This window comes from Gadus morhua, chromosome 3 (assembly GCF_902167405.1).
Source record: "Gadus morhua chromosome 3, gadMor3.0, whole genome shotgun sequence".
Taxonomy (NCBI): Eukaryota; Metazoa; Chordata; class Actinopteri; order Gadiformes; family Gadidae; genus Gadus; species Gadus morhua.
In genome coordinates, this window is record NC_044050.1 from 22,449,416 (window position 1) to 22,466,893 (window position 17,478).

Sequence of the window (17,478 nt, forward strand, 5' to 3'; positions counted from 1 at the left end):
GACATCATTCTGATCCGACCTTGAATGTTTCTAACCCATATGACATTGTAATCCTATTTAAAATGACAAATCGATCCATTTTATACCAAATCATTCGAATCCATCCTTAAATGTTTTAATCCACCCATATGACATTGTAATCCTATTTTAGATCACAAATCGATCCATTTTATACCAAATCATTCGAATCCATCCTTAAATGTTTTAATCCACCCATATGACATTGTAATCCTATTTTATACCAAATCACTCTAATCCATTTTGGCATGACATCGTTCTAATACATTTTTTAGATGACATCATTGTAATCCATCTTTCGATGACATCACGAAGGCCGTAGTTTGCCTCGTGTTATTTGGTCCAGGTGAGATGGTCCTCTGATCAGCCGTACCAACCGGTCTGGACCAGAACCTGCTGCGGCCATCTCCTCAAGGACAGAGGAGAGGAAGCGTGTTCTCAAGGACAGAGGAGAGGAGGTGTCTCCCCAAGGACAGAGGAGAGGAGGGGGGGGTCCTACATGAGTCTGGGTTTCTTGCCGGCCTGGAACTGTTGGGTCTTGTTCTTGACGGACTTGACCAGCAGAGAGAGACTTGGGTCCAGACTCTTCTTCTCAGCGCCGCCCGCAGCGCTGCCCGCCACCGCCGCCTCCTGTATCTGCGTGGGCACTTCCTGTTTCCTGCGGCGGTGCGTTTCCTGCTGGGCACGGCGCCGGAGCTTCTCGGCCACGATGGTGTCCGTGCCGCGCGTCTTCCGGAAGTTGGGGTCCGACGGGTCCAGGTTGAACAGGTGGGACGTGAACACCGCCTGGAACCGGGGGTCTGCGACGTCCACCTGCACACACACACACACACACACATTGAACTGATCTGTTTCTCCTTCTTCTGACAAATGTACTTATTGTAGGTCGCTTTGGATAAAAGCGTCTGCTAAATGTAAATCTGACAGATCAGAAAATATCAGCTTTGACTAAATTATATATTTGATACTACAGTTTACTATGGTACATCATATATTGTATATTTTTTATATATATATAGTAGTACATTAAAGATTGTTTATTATACATTTTGCATTCATTATAAAGGTATGCTAGTAGTATATTTTAGATTGGATATTATACATGGTGTATTTCATTATAAAGTTTAGATTAGACATTATACATGGTATATTCATGGTATATTTCCTATCGCAGTGTATTGCAGTATATTTTACATTGGATATTCTGCATGTTTTGTTTCCCATGCAGCAGATCATAGTATATTTAAATGGTTCATCTGATGATATTGATGATCTCGCTGACCTGGAAGTTGTCCTTGGGGAGGTCCTCCTGGCTCTTCTTCTGTAGTTTCTTCTTCTTCTTCTTGCTGAGGTTCTGCAGCTCAACGATCTTCTCAAAGTTGAAATGGTTGTGCTTCTCATCCTCATCATCTCCCATCAGCAGAGACATCTCCGCCTGAGAGACAGACAGGCAGGCAGACAGGCAGGCAGACAGACAGGCAGACAGACAGGCAGGCAGGCAGGCAGACAGACACAGACAGTGTTTAGTTCAGTTGTTAGAATACAGCAGAATTATGGTTTGTTCCGTCTGTTTTGAAAATATAAACACGGATTGTATCCGATTCTGTCGCTCGAGGCTTATTTTCCAGAGCGGCTATCAGGTCAATTATGCAACACAAAGACTTTGGCGCTTTCTTCAGTGATTTGCGTTTGAGTGCTAAAACATGAAGTTCCTAATGCCCTCACAATGTAAAGCCAGCATTTTTTCAGCGCTTCCCACAATGTGCTCAGTCCATGAGTCCTTTTTTTTACTAAATCGATCAAAAAGTTCAGGGTTTTAATATAGCTTGGATCGGCATCGTCTCCAATTACTCATGGACGCCAACTCAACCATCATTGGACCGGCAACGAGGCACGGCCACCAAGAATATTGCACTATTTGAACAGTTCACGCCAGCATTGTGGATTGTACTACAGAGCGGCTTATTTGGGGCATTTTGAAACATACAACACCGTTTTACTTCTCCTGCGGCTTTTAGAAAACACAGCTTTATATTGTTAAGTTCTGAAACCTTTCTCTTCTCCAGCTCTTCATCCTCCTCTGAACTCTCCTCTTCCTTCTTCTTCGTTGGTTTCTTCTTTACACCTGCTGCAAGGAGGTGAGCCAACCAGACAGGAAGTTAATGCCGGGTCAGCAGGGTTCAACATGGATGCTTACTGGATAACCTTCAGTCCTGCTGAAGGACTCATCAGTCTGATTGGCTGTTGCTGACGAGGTACCTGAAGCGCCCAGCTCCTCAGCGAAGTAGGGGTCGTTAAGGTCCACGTCTGACGGAACGTCATCTTCATCATCTTCATCAGCGAGGTTGGACTCCGCCTCCCCCTGGGGAAAGAGACTCGCTGTTGCTGTGTGTGTATAACCACATCAAACACACAACACAAACACCCCCGTCTCCCGATTCCTCCTCTATGTTCACATATCAAAGGCCCCACCTCTTGGTTCCTCCTCTGCTTCCTCCTCTCCTTCTTCTTCTCCAGGTAGTCCTCCCAGGGGGTCCGCTGCTCCTGGACCTCCATCTTCTTCTTCACCAGCCTCTCCGTGGTCTCCCTCAGACCTGTTGCCATGGAGACACTGTTGCCATGGAGACCCACCTTCTCCCCCGCTCCCGCCCTCATTGACAATAAGGTGGTCTACTAGATGTTCTGGACCAGAGGGTGGTCTACTAGATGTTCAGGACCAGAGGGTGGTCTACTAGATGTAGTGCCCCAGAGGGTGGTCTCCTAGATGTTCTGGATCAGAGGGTGGTCTACTAGATGTTCTGGACCAGAGGGTGGTCTACTAGATGTAGTCCCCCAGAGTGGGTCTACCAGACGTTGGTCTACTAGATGAAGTGCCCCAGAGGGGGTCTACCACAGGGTGGTCTACCTACCAGGAACCCAGGAGACCTCCATCTCCATCTCATTGTCTCCTCTCTGCTGACTCTCCTTCTGCTGGATGCCCTTCAGCAGCTCTCGGTAGCGGGCGATCTGCTCCTCTCCACTCTTCTTCTTGTTGTTCTTCCGTCTCCTCCTCTTGTCTTCCTCCTCCTCCACTGGAGGCCCCTCCCTCTGCCCCCCTGGAACAGGAAGTAGACAAGGCATGAGTTATTATTCCCACTAGCAATGGGACAGACCCCGACACTTCCCTATTGGTGGACAGACTCCGACACTTCCCTATTGGTGGACAGACTCCGACACTTCCCTATTGGTGGACAGACTCCGACACTTCCCTATTGGTGGACAGACTCCGACACACACTTTTTGGTGGACAGACTCCGACACACACTTTTTGGTGGACACGGGACAGACTCTGATACTTCCTTATTGGTGGACAGACTCCAAACCACGCCCCTAGTAGGTGGCATGAGATGATTCATATTTTCATGGTATTATTTTTATACATTGGCCATTGTTCTTCTACCCCTACCTTACAGAGCCAGCTCTCTGCAATCACTTTGTTCGTAGCTCCACGACCCCATAAACTACACGTATAGTAGGACTAGGAAAACGTATATAGAACATATAGTAGAACTAGGACAACCTACACCTATAGTTGGACTAGGACACCCTACACCCTAAACCCTAGTGTCGTGGTTTGGAAGGTCCCTACCTGCCGGCTTGTCTTCGGCCTTCTCTTCAGGCTCCACTGCTCCAGCCTGCTCCTCCTCCTGCTCCTCCTCCTCCTCGCTGGAGGAGGCCAGGTAGGCGTTGAAGTCCATATCCATGAGGTCAGACTTGTTGAAGTGCCTGTTTAGGGCCTGGATGCGGTCATGGTCCGTCTCGTCCCAGGTCACCTCCACCTGCAGCAGGAACACCTCCACCTCAAACACCTGGCTACGTCTGTGTGAGTGTGCGTGCTGGTGTGAGTGCGTGTGTTGGTGTTTGTGCGTGTGTTAGTGTGTGTGTGTGTGTGTTAGTGAGTGTGTGTGTGTGGGAATGAGTGAGTGAGTATACCTTGGAGGTAGCGGCAGCAGAGGAGGTGAACATTTTGGGGGTGTAGGTGGTGAGCTCCACCTCTGTGGCCACCTCTTTGGGCTCCTCATCAAACACAACGTCGTCTGGAATGAAACTGGTGCCCACAGGACAGTCAAACTACCGTCTATACACAGGACAGTATAACTACCATCTAGACACAGGACAGTCAAACAACCGTCTATACACAGGACAGTATAACTACCGTCTACACACAGGACAGTCAAACTACCGACTACACACAGGACCGTCAAACTACCGTCTACACACAGGACAGTCAAACTACCGTCTACACACAGGACAGTCAAACTACCGTCTACACACAGGACAGTCAAACTACCGTCTACACACAGGCAAGTCAAACTACCGTCTAGACACAGGCAAGTCAAACTACCGTCTAGACAGAGCACCGTCTACACACACTGGTAGATAGTTTCTATAGATTCTGGTCTAGTTTCTATGTTTCTGGTCTAGTTGCTACAGTCTCCGGTCTAGACTCTATAGTTCTGGTCTAGTGTCTATAGTCTCTGGTCTCTGGTCTGGTCGCTGTTCTTGACTCACCGCAGGTCCAGGATAGAGCTACTGCTCTCGTACTCAAAGCCGTCACACTCGCTGTAGATTTTTGCGGCCGTCTCTGCAGAGTCACACTCCACCACGGCGAAGAAGTAGCGGAGACGCTTGAACTGGTAGTCACGCAGCTTCTCCCTGTGCACCCTGCAGCAGAACACACCTCGTCACGCACCAGCTGACCCATCGGCATTCATGTTGAGCACAAAGTATTCCTATATCACTATTGATGTCAAAGTATTGTTGTTCACTATTGATGTCAAAATATTATTGTTCACCATTGATGTGAGAGTATTCTTCTATCACTAATGATGTCCAGGTATTCTTGTTCACCATTGATTTAATTTGTTCCTCACAGAGCGTAAGAAACCCAGCAGCACCACTGTAGTCATCGTCGTTTGAGGATGAAATTCCTTTTTTATATACGAGCATATAGATAGTACCTACGTATACACAATGTATGTTGCTTAAGTTCTAAGTGAGTTGATTCAATAGCATAAAGGAGTGGTACTTCTCTTCCTCCGAGTCCTTCTCGGGGTCTTCAGGGAGGCTGACCAGCAGCTCCAGAGGTCCCTGACTCTGTTCCATCTGCAGGCGCTCCTTCCCAAACTCTGACGGGTAGATCTGGATATACATTTGATTAAAGAAGTTAAGATATATTATACACATTGTATAGATGATATATATATACAGTGTTGCGTAGTAGTGTCATAGTATGTAAATGTAGTGACTAAGTGTGTAATAGTGTGCTAATGTAGTTTAATAGTATGTAAATATAGTGTAATAGTGTGTATATATAGTTTAATAATGTGTTTTATATATATATAATGTTATTCTTTGTAATAGTGTGTATATATGCTGTAATAGTGTGTATACAGAGTGTAATAGTGTGTATATAGAGTGTCATTCTGTGTATATATAGTGTCATTCTGTGTGATAGTGTGTATATAGAGTGTAATAGTGTGTATATAGAGTGTCATTCTGTGTAATAGTGTGTATATAGTGTGTCATTCTGTGTAATGGTGTGTATATAGAGTGTCATTCTGTGTGATAGTGTGTATATAGTGTCATTCTGTGTGATGTGTATATAGAGTGTCATTCTGTGTGATAGTGTGTATATAGAGGGTCATTCTGTGTGATAGTGTGTATATAGAGGGTCATTCTGTGTGATAGTGTGTATATAGAGTGTCATTCTGTGTGATAGTGTGTATATAGAGTGTCATTCTGTGTGATAGTGTGTATATAGTGTGTCATTCTGTGTAATAGTGTGTTATAGTGTGTCATTCTGTGTAATAGTGTGTTATAGTGTGTCATTCTGTGTAATAGTGTGTTATAGTGTGTCATTCTGTGTAATAGTGTGTTATAGTGTGTCATTCTGTGTAATAGTGTGTATATATTGTGCAGTAGGTTCACCTTGACTGACAGCACCACCCCTCCTGCTGGTTTGAAGGAGTTGAAGAGAGCCAGCAGATCTTTAGCCTTCAGGCGGTCCCAGTCCAGGTTACACACAGCTAACCGGGGCCACACCTACACACACACACAAAGCTGTAGCAAAATACACAACCTGACCAGTCCAGGTTACACACAGCTAACCGGGGCCACACCTACACAAAGCTGAAGCAAAATACACAACCTGACCAGTCCAGGTTACACACAGCTAGCCGGGCCCTAACACACACACACACACACACACACACACACACACACACACACACACACACACACACACACACACACACACACACACACACACACACACACACACACACACACTACTGTAGCAAAGTAGACAACCTGTCTAATCCAGGTTATAAACCTACACACAGACTCCTTCTCATGGAAATATGAATGGAAACAATAATATACAAATTATATAAACCTTATATAATAACTATTGAAAAGGATTTTGTATACATTCTCCTTGCAGCGAAAGATACCTCCCATCCTTTCTCTAATTGAAGATAGTTTGCATTTGCATTGCCACTTTAGCCACAAGTCGGATACTGAGGCCAGGCCAATCTGCTCACTTCTTTGTTGTTTAGATTCCTTTAACTGTGTTGCAGCCTTGACTGCAGACTTGCTGACATGCCCACTTCACCCATAGTGCATTGACATTTAACTTGGTCTCTCCCGCATTGGCAGAGTTCAGCCATGGCCAATCCTCATCTCTCCAGAATGGTCCCTCCCCCTCCCCTATGTATTTGCCACCCACGATCTGAAAGTTTCCCATCTGGGAACCACCTCTCACCTCTTCCCCACGGGGGGCGTCTTTACACAGGTCACCCCAGTCGTGTTGGATCTCCTCTTCCTCCCGTCGGAGGAGGGACTCCACCTCATCTTCCTCCTCGTCTTCATCAGAGCTGGTCTCAACGTTGCCCACCCCCCTGGCCAGGTCGGGCTCACTGTCATCCTCAGAACCAGAGTCCAAACCAGACTCCTCCTCCGCTGACTCCTCTTCATCAGCACTGCCTCCTTCCAGCTCAGAGTCGTCCTCCTCACCTTCCTCAACTGGGAAGAGCTTTTGTTTAGTTCCTGAATCACCAACACGCTAACAGCTTTTGTTTAGTCCCTGAATCACCAACACGCTAACAGCTTTTGTTTAGTCCCTGAATCACCAACACGCTAACAGCTTTTGTTCAGTCCCTGAATCACCAACACGCTAACATCTTTTGTTCAGTCCCTGAATCACCAACACGCTAACAGCTTTTGTTTAGTCCCTGAATCACCAACATGCTAACATCTTTTGTTTAGTCCCTGAATCACCAATTAATTAGGGCGTTTATCAGACGCTTTTATCCAAAGCGACTTACATCGGTTAATACACACATTGACACACCGACGGCAGAGTCAACCATGCAACCAGCTCGTCAGGAGCAGTTGGGGTTAAGTGTCTTGCTCAGGGACACATCAACACTCAGCTAGGAGGAGCTGGGGATCGAACTAGCAACCATTCCTGAGCTAAGCCGACCCACTCAGTTGGGTCAGACCAACATGCTATTTGGTTTGGTCCCTGAATCACCAACATGCTGATAGCTTTTGTTTATTCCCTGAATCCCAAACATGCAAACAACTTTTGTTAAGTCCCTGAATCACCAACATGCCCCACTGAGTGAAGCAACACCAGCCAGTACACGGTACACTAGCGGAAATCAACAGTTATAATGTGTTGTCTTCCTATCTGACTTGCTCTCATGAGCCACTGAGTAAGAACCTACCTTCTGCCTCTTTGGACGGCGCTCCTGTCTTCACCGCCACCTTCTTCTTTCCTTCCTTCTTCCCCGGCTCCTCCACCTCCTCGCCCTCAGACTCAGAGAGGTTGTAGAAGCGCCTGAGGTCCTCCTTGGCGGTGTGGTTGACCGGCCGGCCCCGCTTGTCCACCGTCTGCTTCACCTGGAAGCGCTTGTCCTTGAACATGGCCTGGAAGCGCTTGTCGATCTGGACCTTCTTCTCCCGGTCGGGCATCTCCCAGAACCGCGGGTCCTTCTGCACCCGGCGGAACCGCGCATCCTCGTTGGGCTTATTCGACATGACGACTCTGCTACCTGAGACAACAGGTGACTATCTGCCTGGAACAACAGGTAGATATACAGGGAATTCAACCAGGTTGGTAGTTATCATAGTAGTTATATCAGCTTGGTGGTTATCATAGTAGTTAGATCAGGTTGGAAGTTATCATAGTAGTTATATCAGGTTGGTAGTTATCATAGTAGTTATGTCAGGTTGGAAGTTATCATAGTAGTTATATTAGGCTGATAGCAATCCTAGAGTGGTTACATCAGGTTTGTAGTTATCAGTAGTTGAATCAGTTTGGTAGTTATCATAGTAGTTATATCAGGTTGGTATTTATCATACCAGGATGATTGTTGTCGTTATCAGATCAGGCTGGAAGTTTACATAAATGCAGTACCTAAGTGTAGCAGATAGTAAGAGATCAACCTTTCCGTTTAACGGGGAAAGACACAGCCCTTCTGCTTATATCTCGGTAACGTTGATCCGGCTGATTTACATTGTAGACAGAGCGAAACAACATTACGCTAGTTTAGCATCTAACTGTTAAAAGGGTTTGCAACATTTACATGGAGGGAGTGAAACATAAATCAACACCACATAATACCATATTATTTAAATACATTATATCCATAAATCCTTCAGTCAGGAAAGTAACGTGTCTAAATTTTCATACCAAGTTGTGTTCTTCTGATGGTTTACACACGTGTTTTCCCGGCATGCATTACTTCATTGACCTTTCTGCCCCGCCCATTTTAGTACAGTAAGAGAAATGGGACAAACTGACCCTACAAGGAGAAATATATTTGTATTACTATCTATAAAACAATTGCATGACATACATGTACAGCAATATATGTATAATCGTCCAACTTTGCTGTTTGCAGATTGATAATTGCTAAACATAGTCAATACACAAAAAAAATCTGCATTATAAATGCAATCCAGTTCCGGTTAGGCGGAATCCTATATCCAGTCCAGGTTTTCTATAGTTTCCTTAAGGTCAGTCAATGTGGTCGTCAACAGTGTGTCTGTTTTGCAATGTTGGGAAACATTCTTCAATTTGTAGAGTAATTCCCAGCTAAAGAACGACAGTTCCAGAATGAATAAGCTCGTCAGTAATTCCCGGACCCGAGTCCTATTGACCTGCAGGACTTGGTTCGCCCATCCACAAAGAGGTGTCCTGACAGCGGCTCCAAACACCCCGAAACGCCGCCCAGCATCCCTCAACCCCCCGCCTCCACAGCGGACAGAGTCCCGCAGGCACAGGTCCGGAGGGGCAGGTATGAATGTGTTTGACAGAGAGATGAAGAGACGACAGAGGAAGTGGGCAGCGTCGCTACAGGGGAGCCAGCAATTTGACTACCTGAGAGACGAGGTAATGCCTAGCATATCACCTCAGGTTCAGTTGATATAAGACAAACATTTCCTCATGGCCAAACATATAACAACACGCATTCAACGTAGCAACAAATATCAAAAACATAAGAATTCTAAAATATAACACAACTTAATTACATTCTGTAATTGTATTATGACTGTTGCATTATGTTCAACTAATGACATTTCGTAGTACGTCTATTGCTTTGATTTAACTTGCCGAACTGATAGCCTACAATATAGGAGTAGTTTTATTACATGTAGCAGGTTGAATGAAGCTTGTCGTAGTGCTGAATGAGGAGATGATTTGGGTTGTTGGGGGATGTTCTGCAGGTGGGGAGTCGCGTGGCGGATCGGGTCTATGACATTGCTCGGTAAGTAAAGACACCACAGCACCACACCTGTCCTATATGCTGACCTATCAGAGTTTAAACTAAACGTCTTAACACATTTGTACACAATAAGTTTAAGGTTGTAAGCTGTGTTCACACTGTGGTCAACTTTGCATGGCAGTGGTCCGAAACCCCAGGACCCCTCATTAGTCTCAAGACCTCATTGTGAGCCCAACTTGCATTTACTACACACTTGTTTTTACCCCTTCAAACCACATTAGACAGAAATACTAAGGCAATCATTATAATAGTCTGTGCATGTACAGGACCTTTCAAACCTGTGAATGTTGTTGGAACTGGGTTCTAGAGGTTCTCCGTTTCTGTCTTTCTCCAGAACCTTCCCGCTGGCTCTGGACTTGGGCTGTGGGAAGAGCCACATCGCCCAACACCTGAGCAAGGTACACCCTCCCAGCATTTTTAAAGGGGACGCATTATACCACCAGGTGTGAGTGTGATTAGCCATTACAAGCCGTTTTGAAAATCTGCCTCTTCTGACATCACAAGTGGGCGTGTCCACCTAGATGTGATGATGGATATATCAGCAACATTTGCTCCAGTCCACTGGGTAGGCTGGTAGGCTGATCTATCCAGCACACATCTAGGTGGACACGCCCACTCAAAACGGTTTGTTAGAAATAATCACACTCAAACCTGGTGGTATAATATGTTGCCTTTAATGATATGTGTATCATTGATTGACCTGTGGACTGGTTCCTGTCTCTCAGGATGTGGTGGAGCGTTTGGTCCTGGCAGACACCTCAGAAGACCGCCTGGTGAGTCTCCAGGTCCACATGGAACATCTTCGATATTTAGCCTTGAAACGCCTAAACATGTACTTCTATTAACATGAGACAAGACAGGTGGGGCCTACAGCTGATTCAAGTACATTGTCGGCAGTATTTTAGGAAGTGTTGTACATTGAAGTAATTTCAAACAGATAGGTAGAAGCCTTGTCTATTGAAGTCATTTATAGTGCAGCAGGAAGGGGAACAGATAGGTAGTTGTGGACTGAAGTGATAATGCAGTAGGAAGGTGAACACTCAGGTAGTTGTAGACTGAAGTAGAGTTTAGATTCTCTGCCCGACCCGGCCCGGCCCGACCCGGCCCGGCCCGACCCGGCCCGGCCGATACTTCCCACCACTATCCTCGGGCCGGGTCAGGCCGGGCCTTTGATCGAGCGTTGGTGTTTTGTTTGTGTTTTTATCATTGCTTTATTGGCCTAATCTGAGGAGAAATCTATGCCATAAACAGAAATATTATAGGCCTTTATTACTCGGGTCTTCTCAATGCCGTGGAACGCTCCGTTCACTTGCATGGACCGGACTAGAAGAAGTAGTCCGGTAACTTGTCAACCCCAGCGTCTTTGGTTGCTAAGCGACGTCAACTTCTTTGGCGGACTATTTCTCTGCTGATAACGCTGGTAACGAATAAATGGTAAAAAGACACACCATGTGAAGTTATTTTTTCGTTTTGGCAAGTAGCCGTGTAATAAGCGGGGTAATGTATAGAACGTTGCCGGTCATTAGGCTGAAGGGGCTTATTTCCTCGATAATGACCGGCGTTCTATATATACATTATCCCTTACATATATATTTACAAGGGCTCGGGCCGGGTCGGGCTTGATTTTCTGGGCCCGATCAAAGCTCTAGACTGAAGTGATAATGCAATAGGAAGGGGGAACAGATAGGGAGTTGTAGACTGAAGTGTTTTCCCTCCAGAACCAGAGGTCCGCCTGTGAGATCCCGACCCAGTGCGTCCTGGCCGACGAGGAGTACCTGCCCTTCCCAGAAAACACCTTTGACCTGGTGCTCAGCAGCATGAGGTGATGACCTTTATCCTTTGACCTGGCGCCTCAGCAGTATGAGGTGATGACCTTTATCCTTTGACCTGGCGCCTCAGCAGCATGAGGTGATGACCTTTATCCTTTGACCTGGCGCCTCAGCAGCATGAGGTGATGACCTTTATCCTTTGACCTGGCGCCTCAGCAGCATGAGGTGATGACCTTTATCCTTTGACCTGGTGATCAGCAGCATGAGGTGATGACCTTTATCCTTTGACCTGGTGATCAGCAGCATGAGGTGATGACCTTTGACCTGGTGATCAGCAGCATGAGGGGATGACCCTAGCCCGGTGCTATCAAAGGTCAACAGGTGAAGGGAGATAAAGATGACGTCAATGGAGAATATTCCCTTTAGTGATCGCTGCTATTTATCTACACCTGGGCGTGTCCGGTTATACCTGGGGGGTTACGCCGATAGATGGGTTATATGACTTCCCAGTCGGTCTCCCAGAGCTCCACCGCCCTAACCCTAAGACCTCTGAAGGAGACACAGAGGGGGACGTTCCTGCCATGGAGGGTAGGATTGTGATAGGAGCCGAACGGAAGCATGCAGAATGGTAGCATAAACAAGACAAACTAACGTTGAGTTTGATTAAGTTGTTTTAAATCGTGTAATCCACCAGTTTCCGTCTTTCTCCTCTTAGTATGCACTGGATCAACGACCTGCCGGGAGCCTTCAAACAGGTACGCCTCGACATTTAGTCAGCTGCAGCATTAGGTCAGCTCCAACGTTAAGACGTGTCCAACATTTCACAATGGCTGCTGTGCTCATGTTAGAGCAACAGCAGAACTCCCACTTTGTAGTTATCATAGTAGTTAGATCAGGTTAGTAGTTATATCATCAGGTTGGTAGTTATCATAGTAGTTATATCAGGTTAGAAGTTATAGTAGTTGGATCAGGTTGGTAGTTATCATAGTGGTTATATGAGGTTAGAAGTTATAGTAGTTAGATCAGGTTAGTAGTTATCATAGTGGTTATATCAGTTTAGTAGTTATATCAGGTTGGTAGTTATAGTAGTTAGATCAGGTTGGTAGTTATCATAGTGGTTATATCAGGTTAGAAGTTATAGTAGTTAGATCAGGTTGGTAGTTATCATAGTGGTTATATCAGGTTAGTAGTTATATCAGGTTGGTAGTTATAGTAGTTAGATCAGGTTGGTAGTTATCATAGTGGTTATATCAGGTTAGTAGTTATAGTAGTTAAATCAGGTTGGAAGTTATCATAGTAGTTATATCAGGTTGGTAGTTATTTCAGGTTTGTAGTTATGATATTAGTTATATCAGATTGGTAGTTCTGATGCTAGTTATATCAGGTTGGAAGTTATCCTACCAGTCCCACCAGTGGGAGCAGCAGCTGACGCAGCCGGCCGTGCGGTGCTCCCCTCCAGATCCAGTCGGTGCTGAAGCCCGACGGGGTGTTCATCGGCGCGGTGGTGGGCGGGGAGACGCTGTTCGAGCTGCGCTGCTCGCTGCAGCTGGCCGAGACGGAGCGCGAGGGGGGCTTCTCCCCCCACATCTCCCCCTACACGGCCGTCAGCGACCTGGGGAACCTGATGGGCCAGGCCGGCTTCAACATGCTCACCGTGGTGAGGACCCAGCTAGATTCAGCTCGCAGTAGGTAGGACCGGTTAGAACCATGCTAGGACCAGCTAGGACCAGCAGGAACCATTTTGTACCATGTTAGAACCAGCCATGACCAGTTTGAACCAGTTAGAACCGCAATAAACGAGCTTTGGGAGAGAAAAAAAAGAGTCAACTTTGTAAATTGTTTGGTTTGAACTGGTTAAAACCATACAAGAACAGCTTGAACCTGTTTGAATTGGTTAAAACCATATAATAACCAGCTTGGACCCTTTTGAACCAGTTAGAACCAGCTAGGACCTATTTGAACCACGTTAGGACCAGCTTGGAGCAGTTAGAACTGGTTGGAACCATGTTAAAACCAGCAAGGAACAGCTTGGCCAAGGAGCAGGTAGGGGTCAGACAGTACAAAGACCGGTCATGAAGGGGCAGGTAGTGGTAAGACAGTTCAGACACAGGTCATTGAGCAGTAGGCCAAGACAGAGGGTGACTCTCTCTCTTCTGCAGGATCTGGATGAGATCCAGGTGGACTACCCCAGTATCTTCGAGGTCATGACAGATCTGCAAGGTCAGACACATCACACAGCATCTCAACATAATGATATAATGTTCATAATTTTTGTCACAACATCACTACAGTTTATTTTCCTAATTAACTGCTGGCTCCATGTTCCTATCGGCATGGATTATATGGAAACGTGAATCAGCCCTGATCTTTGTTCAGCCCACCTCCTCTCCCAGTGTATGCGTGTTCTGAAATTGTGGCTGATCCATTGACGGGTGTTTAGCAGCTCCTTAAAGGAGAAATCCGGTGTAAAATGGATCTGGGATATGTTTAGTATGATAACGAGTTGGAATGTACGTTTGGGAGCCAGAAAGCGCGTGTAGACGCATTCTTAAGTTGGCTGTTTTTAGCCGTTTCTACCAAAACGCTATCAACTTGGAACGATGGGGGCATTTGTTATGGTAAATACTAAATCGCAATTTTAAACCACTTAAAAGGCTAGAAGTAGCCCGACACTTCTTTGGAAGTATAATAAGGGTCTAAACATTTAAAACAAGGCATTGATAACTTTGTAAGTGTACAGATTGTTTATTAAAAGGGGCATTTTATACACAAAATACCATCAGTAGTTCACCCGTCTACGCCATCTTGTTTTTAAGACTCAATAAGTAGATTGGCGAACACAGAGTTTGCGTTGTGTTGTTGACGGATGTCACAATCTCTGTGTTCGTCAATCTACTTATTGAGAAACCAATACACACATTTTGATTCAAAAAAATTCTCTCTCTCTCTCTCTCTCTCTCTCTCTCTCTCTCTCTCTCTCTCTCTCTCTCTCTCTCTCTCTCTCTCTCTCTCTCTCTCTCTCTCTCTCTCTCTCTCTCTCTCTCTCTCTCCCCACATCTCTCTCTCTCTCTCTCTCTCTCTCTCTCTCTCTCTCTCTCTCTCAGGGATGGGTGAGAGTAACTGTGCGTGGAACAGGAAGTCCGTCCTCCACAGAGACTCCATGCTGGCGGCGGCGGCAATCTACCAAGGTAAGCACAGAACCACTAGAGTCCTCCTCTGGTCAGCCCCAGACCAGGAGGATCCTTCCTGGTCTGGGACTAGTCCAGGGGAGTATCAGAGGCAGTATTATGGGATGGAATCCTGTCAGGTCTGGGCTCACCTGGTGTGAGCAGTGTAGGCCGGGTCCCAGTACAGCAGGGCCCGGTGAACCCCAGTACCGACCCAAGCAGATAACAGAACAACAACCAGACGATTAATGGGGTCTCTTGCTGAACCCCCCCCCCCCCCCCCCGAGTGTCTGAACATGGGACCCGTCGCACTCGTTCTCTCACCGCTCGTAGAATCCGTCTCCAGCAAGGTTAGGGCTGGTTTGGATGAGGTTATTGGCACAGTTACGTAAGTTAGTGGTATGGTTAGGATAGTGGTAGGGGTAGGTTAATGGTACGGTTATGTAAGTTGTAGGGTAAGGTTAGGGGTTGGTACTAGGGTTAAGTCATTGGTAGGGTTAGGTTAGTTGTAGGGTTAGGTTAGTGGTAGGGTTGGTTAGTGGTAGGGTTACGTTTGTGGTAGGTTTAGGGTAGTAGTAGGGTTAGGTTAGTGGTAGGGTTATGTTGGTAGTAGGGTCAGCTCAGTGGTGTTTAGGTGAATGGTAATCATAGAGATGAGTAAAACACTGCGGCCTATCTTCGGAAGAGGAAGTGACTGTTTCCGCGGTAGACGAGTTGCAGAATGTGTCCACTTCCTGTTTGGTGTCTTCTCTCCCTCTGATATTACCCTCCTCACCGACACTGTTTGTAGACTCTAACTTTAAATGTTGATCTGGTTGGACCCGTCCCCAGAGATGTACGGCCACCCAGACGGCGGCGTTCCGGCCACCTTCCACGTCCTCTACATGATTGGCTGGAAGCCTCACGAGTCCCAGGTAAACAGGATGTGACCTCAGGACAGTGTAGTGCGTGGTGTTCGGTTTGTTGTACCAGCGTGTTTCCTTTTGTCTTCAGGCCCGGCCGGCAAAGCGAGGGTCCGCTACGGTGTCGTTCAGCGACCTGACCCAGGTGGGCCGCACCGTCACCAAGGAGACGCCGTAGAGACGCCGGACCCCGGCCAGAACATTCTATTCATGTTATAATAATGTACATAGTGTGGGATTTAAAGTGTTGGCCTTTTTAAAGATGAACCGCAATAAACAAGCTTTGAGACAGAAAAATTAGTGAGTGTTTTTTAGCATAACATTAACATTACAGAATGATGTATTTATACAATGAATTATACTTATAATAAATGCGTTTATATTGTGTTTATGTATATTGTGGACATGATGTCGATTACATAATAATAAAAAAAAAAATTCTGCTGAAAGCAGAAGAAGCGTGATTCTCGGGGGTTAAGGCACGCTCTTCGAGGCTAAGTTCCTCAAACATTGAGGTTGATGTCAGAGATTGCTGCGTTGCTCACGATGAAGGTCTATGGCTGGATAGCAGTGGCGGGATGGCTCGTTCAGGCTCAACAAGGTAAAGAAATGCACTACTCTGAAACTTAAAGGGGACATATTATACCACCAGGTGTGATTAGCCTTACAAGCCGTTTCGAAAATCTGCCCCGTATGACATCACTAGTGGACGTGTCCACGTAGATCTAGGAAAGATGAGCAACGTTTACCACTGGGTAGACTGATCTATCCACTACTTTTCTTGGATTGTACAATTCTAAGACCTTGTGATCCTATTATTAAAGATCCCATGGCATTTTCTAACATTAATATGAGTAGTACCCCTAGCCTACCTATGCTCCCCAGTAGCTAGAAATTTTGTTGGGTGTAAAACGAGCACTAGGCATTCTGCTCCGCCTTTGAAAAGACAAAGCTCAGACGCGCCCTTTTGGAAATTTCCCAGTATGTCGTGTTCACAGAGCGCTTGGACACCAGGTTCGCTCTTCCGACGGGAAAGTCCTTTTATTTTGAGTCCAACAAAAGAAGTCAGTTAAATGTAAATTATGACTCCGCTCAAAGCGGTCACAGGGTGCGTTCAAGGCGATCTCTGGTGGCGATCGCCCCTGTCTCTCCGCTCCCGATCCTTCCTGGATTCCTCTTTTTACTAAAAACACAAAGCAGGCACATAAGTTAAAAACACTCCCTGATTGGCCTGAGTGCTGACACCTGCTCGCACTCAGGTCCAATCCCCCCACAGCCAATCCGGTGCGCTCCCAACCTGCCCATACTCCCCCTGCAGGCCAGACGTCGCACGTCCCCCCACAGTCGTCATATGGGGAGATGCCACCTCCCCTTTCTCTGACTTGCCAGCCAAGAGAATTTGGCCCACCAATGAGATACGACCGTGTGAGCGCCACATGTGTGTGTGTGTGTGTGTGTGTGTGTGTGTGTGTGTGTGATTACACACACGCACACACACTGTAACGCAAGTGTTGTGCACTTCTTTGTTATTTGGATAACCGTTCTGCTGTTGGTGTTATGGCGCATAACACGTCAGTTCTTTGACGTCTCTGGTATTTCCACAACGAAACTGTGGTATGGGTTACCTCAGCCATGGTTGAGAAGGAATTGGGGGAAAGGAACTTTGGCTTTGACTCCCTGAAGTACATGAACTGCGACATGGAGGAGAAAGGGATTGTTGCTCGTTAATGTCTCTCGCTTGAGCCCCGCTTGAGCCCCACTGCCCGGGATAGTATCATCTGGAGGC

At 46.4% G+C, this 17,478-nt stretch overlaps 3 protein-coding genes across 5 annotated transcripts in view; 2 read left to right on the plus strand and 1 right to left on the minus strand.

Moving 5' to 3' along the window:
* Window positions 1–90: 90 nt before the first annotated feature.
* Window positions 91–8,907, minus strand: esf1 (ESF1, nucleolar pre-rRNA processing protein, homolog (S. cerevisiae)). Of its 2 annotated transcripts, none has more exons than XM_030350990.1 (14): window positions 8,759–8,907; window positions 7,791–8,141; window positions 6,824–7,083; window positions 5,989–6,102; window positions 5,087–5,199; window positions 4,570–4,722; window positions 3,991–4,105; window positions 3,647–3,836; window positions 2,928–3,113; window positions 2,491–2,612; window positions 2,278–2,380; window positions 2,070–2,146; window positions 1,301–1,453; window positions 91–831 (listed from the first exon to the last, which is right to left on the minus strand). In XM_030350990.1, exons 2-14 carry the CDS (start codon window positions 8,101–8,103, stop codon window positions 514–516), a joined length of 2,217 nt encoding a protein of 738 aa, XP_030206850.1. In that variant the 5' UTR covers window positions 8,104–8,141; window positions 8,759–8,907; the 3' UTR covers window positions 91–513. The 2 variants fall into 2 exon arrangements, with proteins under 2 accessions (XP_030206850.1, XP_030206851.1); XM_030350991.1 differs by having other exon boundaries at window positions 7,791–8,137; window positions 8,759–8,828.
* Window positions 8,908–9,031: 124 nt separating this feature from the next.
* On the plus strand, window positions 9,032–15,989 carry LOC115540032 (arginine-hydroxylase NDUFAF5, mitochondrial). The gene is made up of 11 exons (XM_030351001.1): window positions 9,032–9,460; window positions 9,796–9,836; window positions 10,189–10,252; window positions 10,580–10,627; window positions 11,573–11,676; window positions 12,339–12,378; window positions 13,083–13,280; window positions 13,783–13,843; window positions 14,728–14,811; window positions 15,622–15,704; window positions 15,784–15,989. Exons 1-11 carry the CDS (start codon window positions 9,185–9,187, stop codon window positions 15,868–15,870), a joined length of 1,086 nt encoding a protein of 361 aa, XP_030206861.1. The 5' UTR covers window positions 9,032–9,184; the 3' UTR covers window positions 15,871–15,989.
* Window positions 15,990–16,158: 169 nt separating this feature from the next.
* The window catches only part of LOC115540037 (uncharacterized), a 45,574-nt gene continuing 44,254 nt past the window's right edge, over window positions 16,159–17,478 (plus strand). Inside the window, exon 1 of one of the 2 annotated variants that reach the window (XM_030351009.1) lies at window positions 16,159–16,293. In XM_030351009.1, coding sequence (XP_030206869.1) covers window positions 16,212–16,293 — 82 coding nt within the window. In that variant the 5' untranslated portion in view covers window positions 16,159–16,211. The remainder of the gene's footprint in view (window positions 16,294–17,478) is intronic. The other variant, XM_030351012.1, reaches the window with a different exon arrangement.

Excerpts from the sequence above, each read along its gene's own strand:
- LOC115540032 (XM_030351001.1), top strand. The coding sequence starts at position 9,185 with ATGAATAAGCTCGTCAGTAATTCCCGGACCCGAGTCCTATTGACCTGC. Across the intron at positions 9,837-10,188 it reads CGGGTCTATGACATTGCTCG|AACCTTCCCGCTGGCTCTGG; the intron begins GTAAGTAAAGAC and ends GTCTTTCTCCAG. Across the intron at positions 10,628-11,572 it reads ACACCTCAGAAGACCGCCTG|AACCAGAGGTCCGCCTGTGA; the intron begins GTGAGTCTCCAG and ends TTTTCCCTCCAG.
- esf1 (XM_030350990.1), bottom strand. The coding sequence starts at position 8,103 with ATGTCGAATAAGCCCAACGAGGATGCGCGGTTCCGCCGGGTGCAGAAG. Across the intron at positions 4,723-5,086 it reads AAGGACTCGGAGGAAGAGAA|GGTGCACAGGGAGAAGCTGC; the intron begins GTACCACTCCTT and ends GTTCTGCTGCAG. Across the intron at positions 2,613-2,927 it reads GGAGGTCTCCTGGGTTCCTG|GTCTGAGGGAGACCACGGAG; the intron begins GTAGGTAGACCA and ends CCATGGCAACAG.